At 50.0% G+C, this 19,546-nt stretch overlaps 1 protein-coding gene across 6 annotated transcripts in view; it reads left to right on the top strand.

Annotated features, from left to right (window-relative positions):
* RUNX2 (RUNX family transcription factor 2) overlaps positions 1–19,546 on the top strand; it is a 153,958-nt gene that overhangs the window by 58,351 nt on the left and 76,061 nt on the right. For 2 of the 6 annotated variants that reach the window (XM_075414980.1, XM_075414977.1), the window contains exons 1-4: positions 5,179–5,271; positions 5,302–5,481; positions 12,817–12,973; positions 18,629–18,733. In XM_075414980.1, the coding sequence (XP_075271095.1) occupies positions 5,179–5,271; positions 5,302–5,481; positions 12,817–12,973; positions 18,629–18,733 (535 nt within the window). Of the gene's footprint in view, positions 1–5,178; positions 5,482–12,816; positions 12,974–18,628; positions 18,734–19,546 lie in introns of those variants that run through there. The other 4 variants (XM_075414981.1, XM_075414979.1, XM_075414978.1 and 1 more) reach the window with 4 other exon arrangements.

Raw genomic sequence — 19,546 nt, 5'->3', positions numbered from 1 at the left:
GTATCAGGGACCGTAAATGCTAAAAACCAGTGCGTGGTGCTGAAATATTAAATGCTTTCGCATAACTTCGGGACACAAAGAATCTTCTTTTATCAGGGCCGTAAATCAGTGGGGCAGGGACCCAGCGGTTAAACAAACCATAGCAGCCCACAGGCTGACTGGGAACGCTGTAGTTACGGGACGCATTGCCACAAGCCTACTTAACCGACCAAACAACGTGCAAATCGAGAGTTACTCTTTGTCATACTTCAGAAAAAGCAAAGAATAGCTGGGCAAACAGTCAATTTACAACCGAAGCGAAAGCGAAGCGCTGCCAGGAGACGCTGGGGCTGAGCTTGCCCCTGCTGAAACGAGTGGAAATTTGGGCAAAACCTTCTGGGGCATCACGCTCGCTGAAGCTCACACATTTTGACTTGATTGCACGTTCTCACGAGCCGATAAAAAACTTTGGGAAGGTAGATTTTGGAAGGAGACTATTGGCAAGTCCTTAACGACAGTAATAATTGCTGACGTTGCTGTAGTCGCTCTGACTAAAAATATCAGATACAATAACAAACCCAGTGAACCCGTTCATTTATTCCCGTTTCGCGCAGGCTATTTACATACCTAGAGAAGCTCAAAATAAATTCTGTATTCGTTGTATTTACAGCACTCTCCAGCCCAACAAACTGGCATCGACACTGTTTATTTAGGGAACATCATCCAGGTTAGAATCTTTCGAATTTGACAATTATTTTTGATCCTGAGCATACGATGCTTACAACAGGAGCGTGCTCGGCCGACGTTTTATAAACGCAAGGGTAAACAGCCTCAGTGCTCTGGAAACCGCCACCTTTTTGGTCCAAAAGCAGTCTAATTATGGCTGTATTCACAACACAGCTTCAAGTAAAAAAGCTGCAAGACAATCAAAGTGGCAGCAAACGCAGCCGTGCTCGTGAATATCTGCTTTTACAAAGCGGACCCGAAGGTGTTTGTTACGGCATCGTTTGCAGCGCCAGCACATTTTTTCGCTAACCTCCTGCAATTCTCTAACAGCTGAAAATATGACCCGTTTTGCAACCGGTGCTAAAATTCCGAGTTCTGAAATAAAACCCGAGGAAAGCCGAGCAGCAGGGTTGCTCTCCGTTTCAGCCGAATCCAAGCCAACGTTCCAGATTATACATATCATAACATAAATTACTATTTCTGAAAAAATCCCATCCGGCTTTTAGGCAGGTCCATAAACATTACTGGTACTTTTATTAATTTGTCCATAACCATTGAAATAAAATTCTAGTACTCCGAGCTGTGACCTGTTCCAGGCTGTAGTAAGCTCCTGTTAAACGGGTGAATGTTCAGCAGAAAGATATTTTTGCACGGAGACTGAGAATCGGCTGTGCCAGGTACCTGAAACTTTGTTAGGCCGTCCAGTGGAAAATTTTATTTCGACATTATAAATAACCGCGGACTATTTTAAGTGACCTTACACTGGTAGCTTCCAATAACTTAGTTCACTTTATCCTAATTAACTTTTTATTTTATTTTAGTAGGAAGAGAGGCGACTGTAAAACTTTTAGTGTGACTAATTAAAAGTGGAAACGTATCTTCTCGTTTGAAATGAAATAAATCATGACTGTCAGGCTTATATAGTATTTGGATAAAAGACAACCTCTTGCCTTCTTTCTAGCACCTCTGGGACGGCTCTGATGGAATATATTTGGGAAAAGCCAAAAGAACGCACAGTCATAGTCGGTCTATGAAAATATTTCTGAAAAAATCTATTTTCTGTATTGCAACTGTAGCAAACCAGAGCTGCTGAATATCCTGGGCCTGACGGGTGGCCAGTGACTGTCCCCTGGAAATGCGGGCGGCCACTTTTGGGGAGCAGCAGGTCCCTGCGGCTGCCGCAGCAGCGGGGCGAGCTCAGGGGGGGCTACCGGCGTGACCCTGCATTTGCACAGCGGGATGCGGAACTTCCCAGCACCGGGCTGGGCGCAGGGAGAGAGAAAAAAAAGGGGGGTGTGTGAAAATAGGAAGGGGGGAAAATATATAGGATGGGGTGGGAATAGGAAGGGGCAAAAAATAGGAAGGGGGGAAAATATATAGGAAGGGGTGGGAATAGGAAGGGGAAAAAAATAGGAAGGAGGGAAATAGGAAGGGGGAAAATAAGGGGAGAAAAACAGGAAGGGGGGAAATAGGAAGGGGGAAAACAGGAAGAGGAAAAAATAGGAAGAGGGGAAAAATAGAAAGAGGGGAAAAATGGGAAGAGGGGAAAAATGGGAAGGGGGGAAATAGGAAGAGGGAAAAAATGGGAAGGGGGGAAATAGGAAGGGGGGGAAATATATAGGAGGGGGAAAAAGGAAGGGGAAAAAAATAGGAAAAGTGGGAAAAAATAGGAAGGGGGGGAAATAGGAATGGGAAAAATATATAGGAAGGGGAGAAAATAGGAAGAGGGGAAGAAAAATAGGAAGGGGGAACAAACCGGCGGCGGGGAGGCGGGCGGCGGCGGGCCGGGGCCGCTCGCGGCGGTGCGCGCGTGGGGAGGGCGGGGCGGGGCCGGCGGCGCGCGGGCGCGGAGCGGAGCGGCGCGGGGGCAGCGCGCGCGGTGCGCGGAGCGCGAGCTCTCCCCTGCGCCCGAGCCGCAGAGCTCTGCGCTGGGTTTAGTTTTATTTTTTCCTCTGTAAACTGAGGAGCGGGAAGGAGCAGCGCTGCCCCCCCCCCCGGGCCGGGCTTTGCTCTGCTGGCGGGGGGGGCAGCGCTGGCGGCCCGGCGTCTCCCCGGGGCGGGGGGCGGGGGGGGGGGGGGGGGGGCAGGACAAACCCCGCTTTTCTGCCGGGTTGGGGCGCCGGGCTCAGGGTTGGCAGAGCCTGCGTAAAGAGGACGCGTCCCCCCCCGTCCGTGTGCCCCCCCCCCCCCCACAGACAGACAGACAGCCGGCCAGGCAGGCACACCGCCCCGAGTCACACACAGGCGGCGAGCAAGGAGCACCCACGCCGCGCCGGCTTTTCACGAGGAGGTGGAAGCAGCGAGGCCAAGTCAAGCCTTAGAAATTAGAGGGCGGGTTGTGATAGGCGGTTATCTGCGCGGGGAGGCGTTCACACTTCTTTACTATTGGGTATGTAAATTGTTTTTAATAAGAGCTGCCCTTTTTTTTTCTTTTTTTTTTTTTAATCTTAAGGGCGAAAACAACCCAGACTCCCTTACCTTAATAGTCTGGGGGGGGTGATAGCGTTCATTCATTCAAGGAAATGGTTTAGGCTTTAGACTACTGGAGACTTAGCAAAAAACCAAAAAAAACCCTTTGGCACCAGATTATTCTTACTAGTATTTTTTTTTTTTTTTTGCAAACAAGATTTTTCATGCCTTTTTTTTTTTAAACCCCAAGCCCAAAAGTGTTAATGGAAAAAACCCGGAGAGGAGTGGAGATCGGGGATCGTCTCCTGCTCCCCCCGTCCCCCCCCCCCGGGGCTGAGAGCCGCTGGAAGCGCCGTTTCTCCTCCCGGGGGGGGGACGCACGTTGTTTTATTTATTTGGGAGGCTGAGGAGCGAAGCACCACGTGCTGCTGACTCTCATCAGCATAATGATCGCCTTCGCCAGAGACTCCTGTATATATAAACCACAAAAACCTAATCATTAGAAATCCCAGCCTCCAAAAACCACATTCAGGACAAAAAAACTGTGGCTGGTTGTGTTGTGTTTTTTTTTTTTTTTCCCCGACTCCTTCATCTTCCCCGACCTCAACTTCTCGGGACTCAAAAGAAGTTTGTTGGGTTTTGTTGCCTTTTTTTTTTTTTGCCTTTAAACCCGCTTTTTCAGAAAGAAAACTCACTCGAAACAAACCGACATTTTAATGATTTTTTTTTGCTGCTGTTGTTCATCAAGGGCGGAAAAAAAAAAGAAAAGATTTTTGTTAGCCCGTTCAACTCGGCGGACTTGGATCCAGCGGCGACTTAATTAAAAGGACCGGACTGCTCCCATCCTGCCTTTTCCCAGAATTATACTTGGTCACATTTGAGAAATCAGCCTAAGGAGGGGGGTTTTGGGGTGTTGGGTATCCCCCCCCCCCGCCGAGGACGCTCCCCGCTTTTTCCCCCCGGCGATCCGAAAGCTGAACTTTCCTCAAGTCCCGCTCGTCCCCAAGGAGCCGGCTCCAGCCTCTCATCACCAGTCGTGTGACTCTCCTCCTCGCCCCAACAACCCCTCTAACTTTCTTTCCACGCCGAAATCGCTTCGGGAGAGCTTTTTTTTTCCCTCTATTTTTTTTTTCCTTTTTTTTTTTTTTTTTTTTTTTTTTGGTTGGAGGAGCCACTTTTTCCCAAGCCCCTTCCCGAGCTCCCGCTTCCTGAAGCCAAAAGCGAGAAGCGGGGGAGCCCGGAGGCTCCGTCCCAGCCACGCTTTATTTCTTTGCTCCTTTTCTCCTTTATTTTTTTTTTTTGTTTGTTTTTCCGTGTGTGTCCGGAGGAGGGAGGTTTCCCCGGACACCCTCTCGCCGGCTCGGCGGGGTCCGCTCCCCTCCTGCCGCCCGCACCCGCACCCGCAGCAGCCCGGGAAGCCGAAGCGGCCGCCGGCTCTCCCGCTCCCGAGACTCAACCTTTGGAAAAGCCGAAAAGAGAAGCTGGGAGGGAGGGGAAAGGAAAAAAAAAAAAAAGAAAGAACAGAAATTCAAGCACTCGAGGGAAGAAGCGGTGGCTAGAAGGAGGGAAAAGAGCCGAGAGACTGTGCGAGGAGGAGGAAGGAAGGAAGGAGGAGGAGGAGGAGAAGCAGCAGCGTTTCGCAGCTGGGCAGAAGCCGGGACCATGCAGTTTCCAGCCGGGCTTTGCTAAGAGGGGCAACCCCGGACCCCCCCCCAAGCCGGACTCTGTCTCCTCGCTGCTCCAGGCCCCCCCGGACCGGCATCGCCCCCCGCCCCGTCCATCATTTAAAAAAAAAAACAAACAAACAAAAACAGACTGAGATTTTTTTTTTTTCCTCGTGCGTTTAATCCGCTCCTGTTTGTGTTTTTTTTTTTCCTCCCGATTTACTTTTTTGCCCCAGTCTTCACTTTTGCATTCACCCCTTTTTTCGCCAGATATATATATTTTTTTTTTACCACCCCCACCCCCCACTACACGCCTCCTCGAGCGATCCCCCTACCGCTCCCCCCCCACCCCCAACCCCCCCCCCCCCGCCCCCCAATTCGCTAACTTGTGGCTGTTGTGATGCGTATTCCCGTAGATCCCAGCACCAGCCGGAGGTTCAGCCCCCCCTCCAGCAGCCTGCAGCCCGGCAAGATGAGCGAGGTCAGCCCGGTCGTAGTAGCCCAACAGCAGCAGCAGCAGCAGCAGCAGCAGCAAGAAGCGGCGGCGGCCGTGCCCAGGCTGCGCCCGCACGATAACCGCACCATGGTGGAGATCATCGCCGACCACCCCGCCGAGCTGGTCCGCACCGACAGCCCCAACTTCCTCTGCTCCGTCCTGCCCTCGCACTGGCGCTGCAACAAGACCCTCCCGGTGGCATTCAAGGTGAGGCACCCCCCCCACCACCACCCGCACACCCCCCCCTACCCGCACACCCCCCCTCGCAACCCTCCCCGCAGCCGCTGCTGGACGGGGATGCCCCCCACCACCCCCCGCACCCCGCTTCCTCCCGCAGGGGCTTCTCTGCCACCCCCCCCCTGCAATGCCTCCTGTGCCCCCCCCCGTCCCGCAGGAGCTTCTCTGCCCCTCCAAGTCCTCTAATGCCCCTGTCCCGCAGGGGCTTCTCTGCCCCCCCCAGTCCTGTAATGCCTCCTGTGTCCGTCCCCCCCCCAGTCCTGCGATGTCTCCCATGCACCCTGTCCCGCAGGGGTTTCTCTGCCCCCCCCAAGTCCTGCAGTGCCTCCTGTGTGTCTCGTCTCCCCCCCCAGTCCTGCCCAGTCCTTCTCTGCCCCCCCCCAGTCCTGCCTCCCGTGCCCCTCCGTCCCACAGGGGCTTCTCTGCCCCCCCCCGCCCAAGTCCTGCGATGCCTCTCATCCCCCCCTCCCAGTCCTGCAGTGTCTCCTGTGCCCCCCCCTCCCCCCCCCCGTCACGCAGGGGCTTTTCTACCCCCCAGTCCTGCAATGCCTCCCGTGCCCCCCCCCGGCCTGCAGGGGCTTCTCTGCCCTTCCCCCACCCCGCAATGCCTCCCGTGCCCCCCCCACTTCTGCAATGCCTTGCTGTGCCCCCCCAAGTCCTGCAGTGCCTCCGGTCCCGCCCCCCCCCCCCGCTAAGTCTTGCAGTGGCTTCTCTGTCCCGTCCCGTCCCGCTGTGCCTCCTGTGCCCCCCCCCCGAGAAGCGTGTGTCGTCCCCCCCCCCGCGCTCCAGCACCCCCCGCAGTGCCCCCATACCCCCCCGCTCCCTCCCGCAGTGTCTCCTGTGCCCCCACCGACCCTGCCCCCCCCCTTGCAGGGGCTCCGGTGCCCCCCCCCCGCAGTCCCCCCTTCCCGCGCACCCCGGACCCGTCCCGTTATCTCCATCCCCGCGGGGCAGCGCCGGCGCGTCCCGTCCCACCCCCCCCCGCTGCTCCTGGGCACCCCCCACCCCCGGCAGCACCCCGAGAGATATCCCCCCCCCCCAACTCCCCTCCCGACCGCTCTCCCGGGATTTCCTTTTCTCCCGAGGGCGGGGGGATTCACCCATCAGCTCAGGGCGGGGATGCAAAGTGCCTGCCCCCCGCCAAAGAATCCCAGTACCTCACCCACGGGGGGTCCCCCTGCCTCCCTCCCACTCCTGGGGGTGCGACTGGGGGATTTGGGGGGGCTGGGGTCTGAAGGTCAGGCTGGGGGTGAGGGGGGGGCAGGCAAGGCTTTGCCCCCCTATCTCAGAGGCAGCCAAGGCTGGGACGGGGCTGGCAAGGGGGGTACTGGGCTCCCGAGGTGGGGGGGGGCAGGCCCCCTTCCCTTCTCCTGGTGGGGAAGCGAGGAGGTGTCTGGCCAGGAGACGCTCCCTTGGCAGGGCTCGCGCCTTGGAACAGTAAATACCCCCCCGAGCTGCACCGGGGGTGCTGCCTTTAATTTGCCGTCCGCATCCCCACGGCGCGTTAATGAGGGAAAGAGATTTTTTAAAAACTGTGCTAATAATGACAATAACCGCGTGCTTTAGAGCGAGGCCCTTCTGTTCCCCTGGCAGCGTCGGCAGGCGTTCCCCCTCGGGTTTCGCTCTCCCGTGGCCTTCGGCAGGGCGAGGGCCATGGCTGGGGCTGCCCCAGAGCACCTGCCCGAGCGTGGCGCGGGGTGGGGGGGCCGTGCGAGGGGCTCGTTGCTCCTGCTGCCTGGAAAAGAACCCGCTCGGAAACCTCTCCGGAGGTGGAAGAGTTTGGAAACGGTCTCGTCCAGCGAGTTTCCGGAGCGTCGCCTTGCTCTGGTGTTTCCCCATGGCCGGCCGCATCACCACGGCCGTTTGTCCGGGGAGAGCGAGTCGGAGCGGTTCAGCGAGCGGGCGTCGGAGCGAGCGGTGATGAAGATGCAGCTTTGCTTCGAAAAATGCGACGGGGCTGCGGGTCGGAGTTGGCCGAAGCGCCCTGGCGTGGGGGGAGCAGAGCCTGGAGCCGCAGAGGAGCCCCGTGCTTGGGGCGCGACGTCGGGCTGCGGAGAAACGGCAGAAAAACGGGGTGTCCCCTGTTCTCGTGACTCGGCGTGGCGCTGGAAGGCTCGCTGAGCGTTGAGCACGGCCGTTCTGATTCACGGGGGCTTCGGGGTAAGGAGGAGGAGCTTTGGGAGAGTTGTGATTATAATTTAATTGAGCGTTAGATGAAGTTGGTGTTGCTGCGCTTTACGGAAGGGACGCGAGAGCTCTGACGTGGTTGGACTGGCGTTGCAGTTCTCAGTCGAAACGTCTGAGCCTTCTCCCACCTCGCAGCGATTCAAAAGATGCGGTCGCGGTTTGTTAGAAGAAGGGAGAGCTCTAAATTAAATATTAAAGTATTGAGAATATTATTACAGTGAGAAGGTGGCAGGAGGACAGGCGAAGGTTTAGAGCATTTCCCAATCTTTTTGTGTCCGTGTATCTCAATATTTGTACAGGTCCCGTGTCTGCCTGCTGACGGGGACGTGCAGCCACGGCCCATTTACTGGTGTCCGAGGAGTGGGCATTGCCCCTCGCACCCTCCCGCCGTGGCCGCGTCGGTGTTGGCACACGCGGTGCGCGACGCGTGCGGGTTTTAAATACGCCGAAGATCTAGACGTCCTTACTTATTGGTAAATTCGTTTGAAACCGAGTTGAAATAATTTTGACCGTTTTTAAAAATTCAGTTTGTTTTTGAAATGTGACTTGCGTGCAGCTGCCCGGCCCTGCAGACCGAAGAAGCTGTCATGCAGTGGAACACTTGACTGTGGTGTAACAGAATGGGAATTATCTCTGAAAAGGAAAAAAAAAAGACAGATTTGGGCTATATATAAGTTTTTTTGGGCATATATAATTATATATATGTCTCAGCTGAACAGTAACTTGAAAGTCAAATAGCTCACAGACAGCACTTTCTGAAGTTTTGCTGGCAATAAATAATCGGTTGATGATAATGTTTCGAGTGGTGTTTTAAGTGTGTCGTAATTCTTTCACGGAGATCTTGAGCTAGAAAGCACTCTGGGTACAGCACTGTTTTAATTTGAAAACACAGATATAAATCATACGCGGGAGAGGAAGCGCGTTATAAGCAGCGCTGGGCTGGATGAGAACTTTTTGAAAGAGCGTTGGCTTAGTGTTAGGTTTGAATTTGGAGTGTGAGTGTTTACACGCGCTGGGGAGGGAGCCCGTGTGGAGCGTCCTGACCGGTAAGACTGTTAATGCAAGCTGGTTTTGTGGGGAGGAGCGTTAGAGGTGTTCCTGTTAGCGTGGCTCTAACTATCTAGTGATGTTCCAGCAGAAAAGAAATAGAGATTGTGCACCCGGGTCCACGCCGTGTTCCCGTCTTGATCAGAGCAGCCGGCGGTACTGGGTTTGAGCCGAGCCGTCAGCACGTGGCCCTCTGCCTGGGAGGCTGTGCTCCAAGCCGTGAAGACCCGAGTCGCCGCGTTAGGTGTTACGGGTGGCTTCCGCGTGGTGCTGGCAGTACTGGGGAGTCTGAGCGGGCCGAAAGGCGAGGGGAAGAAAGCGGGAGGGGAAGTCTAAAACCTCTTGCCGGTAGCACCGCAGTAGTCACGGGGCTGTCAGCGTTTTACTCCAAACCCCAATTTTCAGAGTTTATAACTCAGCTGTTTTAAATAGCTTCAAGCTGAAACCTGCTGGATGAATTGTCAGCCCAGATGTATATTCTGAAACAAAAAGCAGTGCAAATCAGTTATTCTGTTTTAACTTACAGAACATTATAATATTTTTAATAGTATCAGATGCTCTTTTGGCAATCTCCGGAGAAGGCATTCGCAGTACGGCAGATTTTACGTCCAGAGGAGGTCTGAACTCAGTGTTTCGCCAGGGAAGCTGTCGGAGTGGCGCGGATCGGTGTTAGAGAGGAGCTGGTCAGCGTGTCGCTTTTCCCCAAAACCAGCGTTTCACTCTGCGGCGAGTCTTGGGGCCAGCTCTGGTGTGGTAGTTTTGCTTCGTGCTCGTAACTTCCGTCTTTAGGGTACATACTTTGGCCAGTGCAAATCCCACTGGACCGAAACTGGGCAAACAGGTTGCCTAACCAGACGAGAATTGTGTTATGCCAAAAATACGTAGTTATTTTCAACTTGTGAGAATCGGTTTGGTTTTATTTTATGGCTTCGTCGGACTTCATGTACCTTGCTGAGCTTTAGTTAAAAAAAAAAAAGCAAAAGCAAACTCTACCTTCAATCACCAAAACCCTTAGGTAGTTTAATAAGGAAAATAAAGATTTTGGAGTAGTAGAGATACTTATGTTTGAAGGATAGGAATGTTCACTGTAGCTACTTTTGCTCCTGATTTTTTACGCAGCCCTTACTCGTTTCACAGTGCACTTGCAATTCTCTTTCTAAGAATATGTAAATAATTTTGGATTGATACAGGGCAGCAAATCACCACATCGGGGTTTATGCCAACAGTCTTTCACTGTGTAAAGTTACCCTGTAAAATTCTCAAAACGATGTGTATTTCTCCCCGTTTCAAACAGGTTTTGCGACACTTTTTTCTAACCAGTGCTGTTGGGTGTGTGTGCTGTAGGGGTCTGGCGTTTCACAGCGAAAAAGTACGAAATTGTGAAAAGCACGAGCATCTTACCCGCGCTGCGTAGCAGGAGAACTTCCCAGGCATTAGGACTTTCTTTTATTAGCGAAAGCTTTGATTTTCACCTCTGATTTCAGTTTGTCTTTTCCTTCGGTCTTCTCCTACCGAGACGACTGGCCACGTTGCATCACCCTGCACCAGGCAGCCGCTGTGTCTGGGTGACGATGCGCTCTGCGATTCGGCGCCGTCAGCCCGGTGACGCTGCCAGCGGCACGTGCGGTTTCAGGCCGATGCCTAAGCTGACAAACCGAACTTTCTTCCTCCTTCTCTGGAGATATTCAAGACCTGCCTGGACAAGGTCCTCTACAACCTACTGTAGGTGACCCTGCTTTGGCAGGGGGGTTGGACTAGATGACCCACAGAGGTCCCTTCCAACCCCAAACTTTCTGTAATTCTGTGAACCAACATCGTCGAGCGGGAAGGGTGGGGAGGAAGCCTCTGGAAAGCACCGCAGGGACGGGTTGCGCTCCCTCCTGCCCGGGTGCCCGTGGTTGGGAGACGCAGAGCGACCGGGTACCCAGCGCGACGGAGACGACCGAGGCTGCCGTCGTTCCGCTCCCTCTGCCGAGGCCCCTGGCAGACTCACACTTCCTCCGGTGCTCTCGGCTTCTTTGCATTTCTGGAGTTAATGTGATTTTTTTTCTTTCTTTTTATTTTTTTGGTTTCGGGAGATGGAAAATCCTAGGTTGCAGCTCCCCGGGATGCCAACGTGCAGGACATGACTGTGCAGAGATAACATCATCTGTCGCAGACTGGGAAGGGAGTGTTTCATAAGCAGTCTCAAGCCCCATGCTTTAGAGTTTCAGCCAGTATCTGTTTATTAAGGGTTAGAGTCAGCTCTAGAAGCTGCTCAGCAGATGATTATTTGTTATTTGATTATTATTTATTACTCCTTACACCTCGCTTTGAAGCAGTCAGACCTGGTTGCTGTCAGACCCAAGGCAGTGAGCTGGTGGGACCTCAGATCTTATCCGCAGCAGTGGTTCCTGTGTTTTTCTCTTCAGGGAAGTTCGTATCACTTTAAAGTAAAACCTTTGCCTGAGAGATGGAGAGCTCACAGCAGTTTGTGGCAAAACTCGGTTTTCAGTTTTGGGTGGTATTGCCTGGCGTTTTGTGGAAAAGCTGACGGTAGATCCTTTTTATACAGAGTTTCAGCTTCGCTTTCTTCCTTCTCTTCAGCATCCCTTTTAAATGAGATGAGCTGTCATTTTCAGTAGTACAGGCTATTTAAAATATTTTCAGATTTTTTTTTGGACCTTTGTCATTAGTTTTTATCGTGTTAGAGAAGCGTTGCACAGTGCACTGGGCCACATAATGCTCTCCCTGTGTGTTCACAGCTCCTCGCTCTTTCCACTGAATTAATACGACAGTGCAACCTGCAATTGTTAGTGCCAGCCAGGATCATTTGCGGGAGAGACATTTCAAGCAGGGCTGATGACAGAATGTAATATATATTTCAGGAGGCAGAAAAGATGACTCTGAATGATATGAGAAGTCATCGCTGACCCTGCAAACTGGTAGAAGCTGCAAGAGGACAGGCTTTGTATCTCAAGATATTTTTTTTTTCAAATCAAAGCTCAGCCATGCCACATTTCCAAATCTCTTTTTGTTACAAATTTATTTCCAGCATCACTATTAGCTAACTGGGCAAAAGGAAATTATTTTCTTGTTACTTGCGTGAACTTTTTTGCTCCATGTGAAGAAATGTGCGTATTTCCTTCCGAGTAACGTGGTATTCCTGTTTGACTTTGTTTCTGCTTTCCAAAGTCGCAGTGCAGTCGCCCTGTAGGTATCCCTGGCGTTTTCAGGTTAGCAGACAGGAGCTGTCTGCTCGGTGGTGTTTATCTAATCAAATGACAGAGCGCTACACGACCGCTGAAGCGTGGAAGTGAGACCATCAGCTAGCCAAAACGTAAGGAGAAATCCTGCGATGCCTTCTGTTCGCCCGCCGTGGAATTCGAGGGAGGTGTCAGCGCTAACCACGCGCGACTCCTGCGAGCGCTAGGAAAATTTACATGCCTGCGAGGAAGCGCAGCCTCTGTTTTATATGGCATCCGACGAGTCTGAATCCCAGCCGTGAAACGCTCCGTCATGGCAGGGTGTGGGGTGGGGAGCTCCGTCTGCCAGTGCCCCCGGTGCCGCTCCTGGCCTGGGTGGATGGGGATTTCTCCTTAGCTTGAAGGCTGAGGAGCTCCAGGGGCAGAGCGATGGGGGCAACCAGCAGAGACGTAGAACCGAATCTGGGTGAGACGGCGGCTAACAGTAATTTCTAACTTTCCATTTCAAATGTGGTCCTGCGTGTGATTTATGGGTATGAGCCGTGCCTCGTGTTTTCTCGCTGCTCACGGGTTGCTGAGGACAGAGTTGGCCTTCAGGAAGCGTTCAACCATACGCTCCCCGTAAGGATGTTGGACGTTTCCGAAGAGGTGTAACAAAGCAGAAACTCCCTGTTGAGCTATGAGAAGGGCAGACAGCACAAGGTGTTTCTTTGTTTGAGGTGGCACTTTGGTCCATGTTCAGCTAACACACGACTCTTCCCCGCGGCGGGCTGGAGAAGCTGCTGCAGAGCATCGCGCTGAGCGTGGCAGCCCGCAAAGCTGGGACGGAGACGCGCGTTGTGGAAGCGTCGCTTCACGAGTTGTGGTTGTCTTCTTGTTTTCGCAGGTGGTGGCCTTGGGAGAAGTGCCCGATGGGACGGTCGTCACCGTCATGGCTGGAAACGACGAGAACTACTCTGCAGAGCTGCGGAACGCTTCTGCCGTGATGAAGAACCAGGTGGCCAGATTTAACGACTTGCGATTTGTGGGCAGAAGCGGAAGAGGTAGGGTGCTGCGTTTTGCGTGTCCATGGTGAAGTGAGAGCAATGCCTGGACGTCAGACTTACTGTGCTATGAAATATCGATTAATGGGTAGATACGTTGTTGGCCTGCCGTTTGGAGGGATGAACGCGTGTTGTGTCTGCAAAAACTTCAGTGTTTGTGCAACCCTGAACTTGTTAAGAGTTTCTCTTAACTCCTTCAGAGTTTCTCAGAGGTTTTCCTGACTCCTCAAGTCTCCGTATGTCTCCGTGAGACGCAGGTTTTGAAAAATGATGTGCGGAGTACCCGCTTCTCGTGTTAATCACGCAGCAGAGGTAGAAGGCAACGCGGGTGCTTGCGGTCTGGGTTGTGCAGAGCCAGAGAGCTCCGGCCGTGGCAAGGAGAGGCGGAGGATTCCCTGTACGGCGGCTGCTGAAGCTGTTGCAGAAGACCTGTGGCTAAGGGGGTTTTGCATCTCGCACGCGCTGTGGGTGATGTTTTTTGAGGTCTTACATCTTTAAAGGCTGGCAGCTCTTGGTGGGAAGCTGTCTGGTGACTTCCCTGCCCTTTGCAATCAAACTGCGTATGACCTTCACAAATCGGCCGTGTTTTTCTTTTCAGTAAACCGGTTGCCTTTTTATGAATCGCTGGTAAGCCTGGGCTTGAACTAAATTTGTCCTTTGCTTTAAATGACAGGGTAACTTTCAGCTTTTTTTTTTGAAGATGTAGTGCTGTCATTGTCTTCCAGCTGTTTAGGAGCTTCCTGTAATCTGGAAACTGCACTCAGAGAAAGCCTTTGTAATCACTGCAAGCGTGCAAAAATTCCTCTTTAGGAGTCTTGTAGCTGCTTTCAAATTTCAGGTAATGACTGAAAGGATGGCTCGAAGGGAGCTGGCACCTCAGCTTTTGCTGCAGGAATCTTCAGAGGGGGTGGCTGTATCAGTCGTTTATGCCGCCTACATATCTTTTCCTTTATGAATTTGAAGTAATTACTCATTTTTTTAACCTGGCCCTGCATGGGGCAAAACAAAGCAACAGAAGCCAAACAATTGTGCTGGGAAATTAGCAATAGAGCTGATGTTACAGTAATATTCTTTAGAAAGCAGTTGTAACTCATCTTCAAGAAGGAAAGAGGATTTGTCCAAAAAAAAAATTAAATGTGTGACAGAGGCCTCGATAGTCCAAATGAGTCGGCGTGCTTTTACAAACACCTTGTGAAAGCGAGTCCATAAGCATGGCCTACGCTGGCTATTTTTTGTTACGGTCACCTGGCCGACAGTTCTCTATCATTTTAAAACTTCAAAGGTATCGAATCTAGAGAATGACTTGAAAGACGGAGTAACTATTGCAACAGTAGTGCGATATGGATACGGAGTTCGTTGCCCTTTTGGAGAAGGTGTTACTTATCTCTTCCATTTGTCTTGCTTGCTTAAAAAAAAACAGTCTTCTTTGTTATTCTGCTGATGGATTAGGTTTGAAAGTTCTCTGGCTCCATCGCTACTTCTGCCTTACAGTAAAAGTTCAGTAGTGTATCAGCCTTTCAGCAGTGCTGAAAAAGAACTGAAATGTGATGTACTACCTGTGATCTGTGAATTTCATTTGAAACCTATGATATATACTTTTTATTAAAGCATAGGAAATGAAACAGAGGGCCTAAAGCCTCAGTAGATACAGCTACAGACACATACAAACACAAACCCCCTGAAATTTGGGTCCAGTGGTTTAATTTATAATTGTATCTAGCATACTTGGAATAGACTTTTGCTCTGATCAATCTCGGCAGAATCTATGGAAAAGCGATAGTGTACTTTTCAAACCCTCGACGTATTTATTTAAGAGACTTCAAAGAAAAACAAAGGGTGTGCACTGTTTTACTATATTGGCTTTCTGAGTTTTGGCTAGTTTCCCAAATAGCAATTTTTATATTTAAAAAAAAAAAAAAAAAAAAAAGAAAGAAAAAAGACAGACTTAACTGCTTGCAGACTTTTCACGCATGGAAGATGAAGAAAGCTTCTTTTGATGAAGTGTAATTATGTCCAAACAGAGCTGACCCCCTCCCCCTATATTTCTTATGATCTTAACGGAAGAAAGTAGGGCTTTTCCTTTGAAGCAGCCGGGACTCGGTGGAGGATCTGAAATGCTGCATTCTGCTGCCAGAGGCAGGATGGAGAAATTGGTCCAGACTTGTCTCCCAGACTTAGAACAGAGAGGGAGAGAGAGAGAGGGAGAGAAGGAGAAAGAGTTATCATTAATGATAGATTTTTAGAACTCAAAATAGCAGGACAAGAAAGCAGTAGTTGCAAACAGAAGTGAGAAAGCTCCTGACATAGACAGCTATCGGCAGATACAGCTCCTGAAGTGGGATAGGAAAAATAAAGTAATAAAGAAATCATTTTTCAGTGGCGAGAAACTAATCCACACCTGTTCCTGACTTCAGATTTACATCTTTCTAAACAGCTCGCTCTTTGATCTCTGTATCTCTAAATTTGATTGTGAAGTCTGAATCACGAGCTTAGCACTTCACCTCCTCTCCCACGTTTTTTCTTGCTTCCCATGGCTCAATGGAGAAACTTGATTTTTATACATATTAATGTTGCTTGCCTGGCAGCAGCTTCACGTTTTTGTTTGTGTAATTTCTCTTAAGCACCTTTTCTGGATTCATAAGAATAAGTAACTGGGGCGCTTTATGTGAATGCAGAAGTTGTTTGTGTGCGGTTTTCAGGCAGTAGCTCACTTTTACAAGCCCCATCCACCGTGCAGAAAAGAAAGAATTCCTGTCTTCAATAAGCAAAGGATCATAACCTTAATGTTGTTGTGTCCCGGCACTTTAATCTCATTAGCATCTAACTGAAAAAAACCACGCAACGCGCACGAGCTGCCTGGTCTGCTTTCGGGCTGCTTTCCGGGGCTTGCCGTGTGCTGCGGCGTGCGTCCGTCTCGTCCTGCTCTGCGTCAGCTCGGCTCACGTGTGGGAAAAACAAAGAATGCACAGTTTAGGCACACTGGAGCAATAGTGCCAGATGACTGCTGGGCTGGGGAATTTAATAAAAGAGAGCTACAATTAGTCTTTAGCCCCTAAAAGCAGATGGCTGACATGACTAAGGGCGATAAAGAAAGGTGATAAAAAGTGCATTAAAGGCTTTCATAGCTGAGGAGGGAGATCTGTGAAAGATCTGTGGAAGGCATAAGCATCGCTGAAACAGGGGGCCTTCAAAACTTATTTTGTTCTTAATCCTGTAATATGTAAATCATCTTTTGAAAGCTCTGGAACCTGAGCGTGCTGGCAGGGCCACGCAGCTCCCCGCGATGAAGTGATGCCTGGGTTACTGAGTGGGGCGGGGGGGGCTCCATCGACGTTACCTCCCTGATGCTTCAGGTTGGTGGAATCCCAGTTAGGGAGTAAAACCAGTTTCCCTTTCAAATTGGATGCTTACCTGTACAGCTTAGCCTGGCTGAGAGGTGACGATTTAGAAGAGCTCTCAGGTGAGGTCGAAATGTAGGTCTCGGTGTATTAAGGAGTGTGTTTTTTCTGGCCAGTGTATCCTGTCGAGATACATTTAGTGTAGAAAATCACGCAGACGTGGTTTTACGGGGCCTTACAGACAGTATGCTTTGTCAGGGTAGTTTTCAGTCGTGATAGACTTTTATACTGACTTGGCCTATAAATTGGAAGGCCAAAGTCTTCATTCAAAGGTATATGGAAAATCCCTTTAGTATCTTTGTTACCAATTATATTCTACTGATTTTACGTGGGTGACTGTGATCTGAATGTCATCATCGGACAATTTAATAGTCAGAACTTTCTGACATGCTAAGCTGGCGCCAAAGGAGGCCTTAAACCTGTCCCCGGCGAATTATATACATCCGAGCAATAGGCTGAATTCCTGCTTGGAGAAGCATGAAAGGCACGGACCCTTTCCAGCCCTGAAGAAGCAGGCATGGGGGCACTCTGTGCTTCAGGAGGGCTCTCGCCGTGTGTCCGAAGGCTGCCTGCACACGCTGTACGCTGGCGGGACCCACGCTTTGCCTCTGTGGGTGGCGGGTGGGCAGGGCTGGCCGGAGGTCAGACCGTCCTGCCGACCCCTGACTCCTCCTGGGACGATCTCTCTCGAAAGATTTGAGAAATGGTCCCGTTTCCCAGTGACACTGGGGAAAGCGACCTTCAGCCGTGCGTGGCCGCTGAAGCAGATTTCAGCCTCCCGAGGTTTCTGCACCCTCGCCGGGGTGTTGACCTCCTCTCTAACCTGTGTCTCTCGCAGAGCGGGGCACAGCTGGAGCGCGGCTACACCTGGAAAATCATTCTACTCTGAATGACAGTTATATTTTCTTAAAAAAAAAAAAAATCCATGTCGCATTCTAGTTCGTGAAAAATACAGCCAAGACAGTCTGAAGTTGCACTCCCGATAATAAACGGTGCGTGTGTCGGGCAGGTTGGGGGATATACGACTTGGACCAGAACGAAACACCCGTTACTAGGTTTGACAGCCAAAGCTCTGTTCTGTATTATGCCTCATATATAAGCTGTTCTATATTAGGCTCGAAAAAACTGCCTGAATTTTGCGCTGTTACATATCATTTAAGATTTGTGTCTTGATTGAATGCCTTCAGAGTTCAGCAGGAGGAAAAGCCCGAGCGACAAAAATGCACGTATACACCCGGGGTGGGGGGGCGGGGAAGAGTTTGCAGTGTCTGGTAAAGCAGCAGCTTAAACGAGCGCGAAGGCCGAGGATTGCTGACTGTTTTATTGAGTCACTGTTGTACGCCCACCTTTTCCTGTCTTGAAACAGTTTTCAGTTTTGACTATCTGACGTGACTAACCGTTGCATATCTAACAGATTACAACTGTCAGTGAGCCTCCCGCATGGGGGCCAGCGCCTGGTGAGAATGTGCGCTCAGACGTAGGCAGCTCCCTTTATTTATTTCATTTTCACGTTTTCATTCAGCTAGAGGCTGCGGAGGAGCTTGTGCAATCTCTGTGTGAATTCGAACTTTGAAAAATAAAAAAAAAAATTAAAAAAAAAATGCAGGCTTGCAATAGCAGCGTATGTGCACACAGCGGTTTCTCACCCTCACGGGGAAATCTGGGGCTTTCTTGGGATTTTGTAGATGGAATATATGTAGGGGAAAAAAGTGTATTCCAGTAAGAATGATATCATCACATTACCCCTGGCATATGAAGGACAGGAGACACTGATTCCCTGCTAAAATGACTCCCGGGAGGAAAATATATTCTTTCCTCATCTTATTGTAGTCAAGTCAAAGAAATGAAATGATAAAACTGCGTGAAGTAAATAACATGTGGCCACATTCTGCTCTCTGTCACACAGCTGCAAAACTGGAGTAAATTTTTAAATTGTCTGATTTGCTTTGGATTTACACCACTTTCAATACAGCAAAGAATTTGGCTTGTCCTCAGCAGTGAATCACTTTTGTTCTGTCATTGTATGATGACCCATTATTAAATAAGAAACATTTAGATTGTCAACACATGGACATATTCTTGACACAGAGTAAAACTGAAGGGGAGGAAAACTCCTATGGTCAGTTATGTTTTTAATTTTCACGATTGTGGTAACGACAGGGAATAATTTTAAACGTCTCTGATTCTTTACTGAACATGCATGTGACTGTTTTCATGTTGTAATCACTCATTCCTTGTTGTTTTTCTCCCTTTGTAGGGAAGAGCTTTACTTTGACAATAACTGTCCTGACAAATCCCCCCCAAGTCGCTACATACCACAGAGCTATAAAGGTTACAGTGGATGGGCCAAGGGAGCCAAGAAGTGAGTATTATATTCTTGTTTTTGCACTTAACGTCTGCTTAATTTTGTTTAACAGAGATCCATAAATGAAATATATATCTTTGTCAAACACTGGTTCTTGCTCAGCAAAATGTGTAAGCGCATGCTTGATTTGGAGTCGATCGGACCACACACATGCTTGCATTAAACACACACTGAAGTGCCTGGCTGAATTTGGGCAATCACGAACCTGACTCATTCACATCAAGGTCTTGATACATTATCTGCCAGTGTAAATGAGAACTAAACCCACTATATTTATATATAATCTGATTTAGGCACAACAGATACAATCCTGCAACACGCTGAATTCCCTAAACTCCTGTAAGCTTCCAACTGAAGACGCTTAGAACAGAACAGGAGACCGATCTTGCAGGATCAGTCCTAGCACAGAGAGAAAAGATCTAATGTAGTGCCTTTTTGTTTGCCCTCAAATTCTTTTGCCATCAGATAATTAATGCACCTGGTTAATCTCATCATACCTGAAATTGGTTTTCAGCTATGGACTCATCATAGACCCCTGGGGGCCAAAGAAAGATAAAAAAACAGTATATCAACAGCCTGGTCTTTGTTTCTTATTTGTGCACAGAGAGTAGCTTTTATTTAAACATAGTCCAGCAGATTTTCACTGAGCATGTTTACCTTACAGCGATGCACTTCCTAACTTACTAAGAATCTCTTTGCAATGGTTGCTGGCTATATTTTTATGACACTTGTGTTTTGTCATGTTCTAGCAGTTTTATGGGTAGCACTTATTTTTAGGCGCAGTCAAGTCTGGTTAATCCACCGTGGTTT

Source organism: Opisthocomus hoazin, chromosome 2, assembly GCF_030867145.1.
Source record: "Opisthocomus hoazin isolate bOpiHoa1 chromosome 2, bOpiHoa1.hap1, whole genome shotgun sequence".
Lineage (NCBI taxonomy): Eukaryota > Metazoa > Chordata > Aves > Opisthocomiformes > Opisthocomidae > Opisthocomus > Opisthocomus hoazin.
Note: the sequence above shows the minus strand (reverse complement) of the source record. Positions and strands in the feature narration are given on the sequence as shown.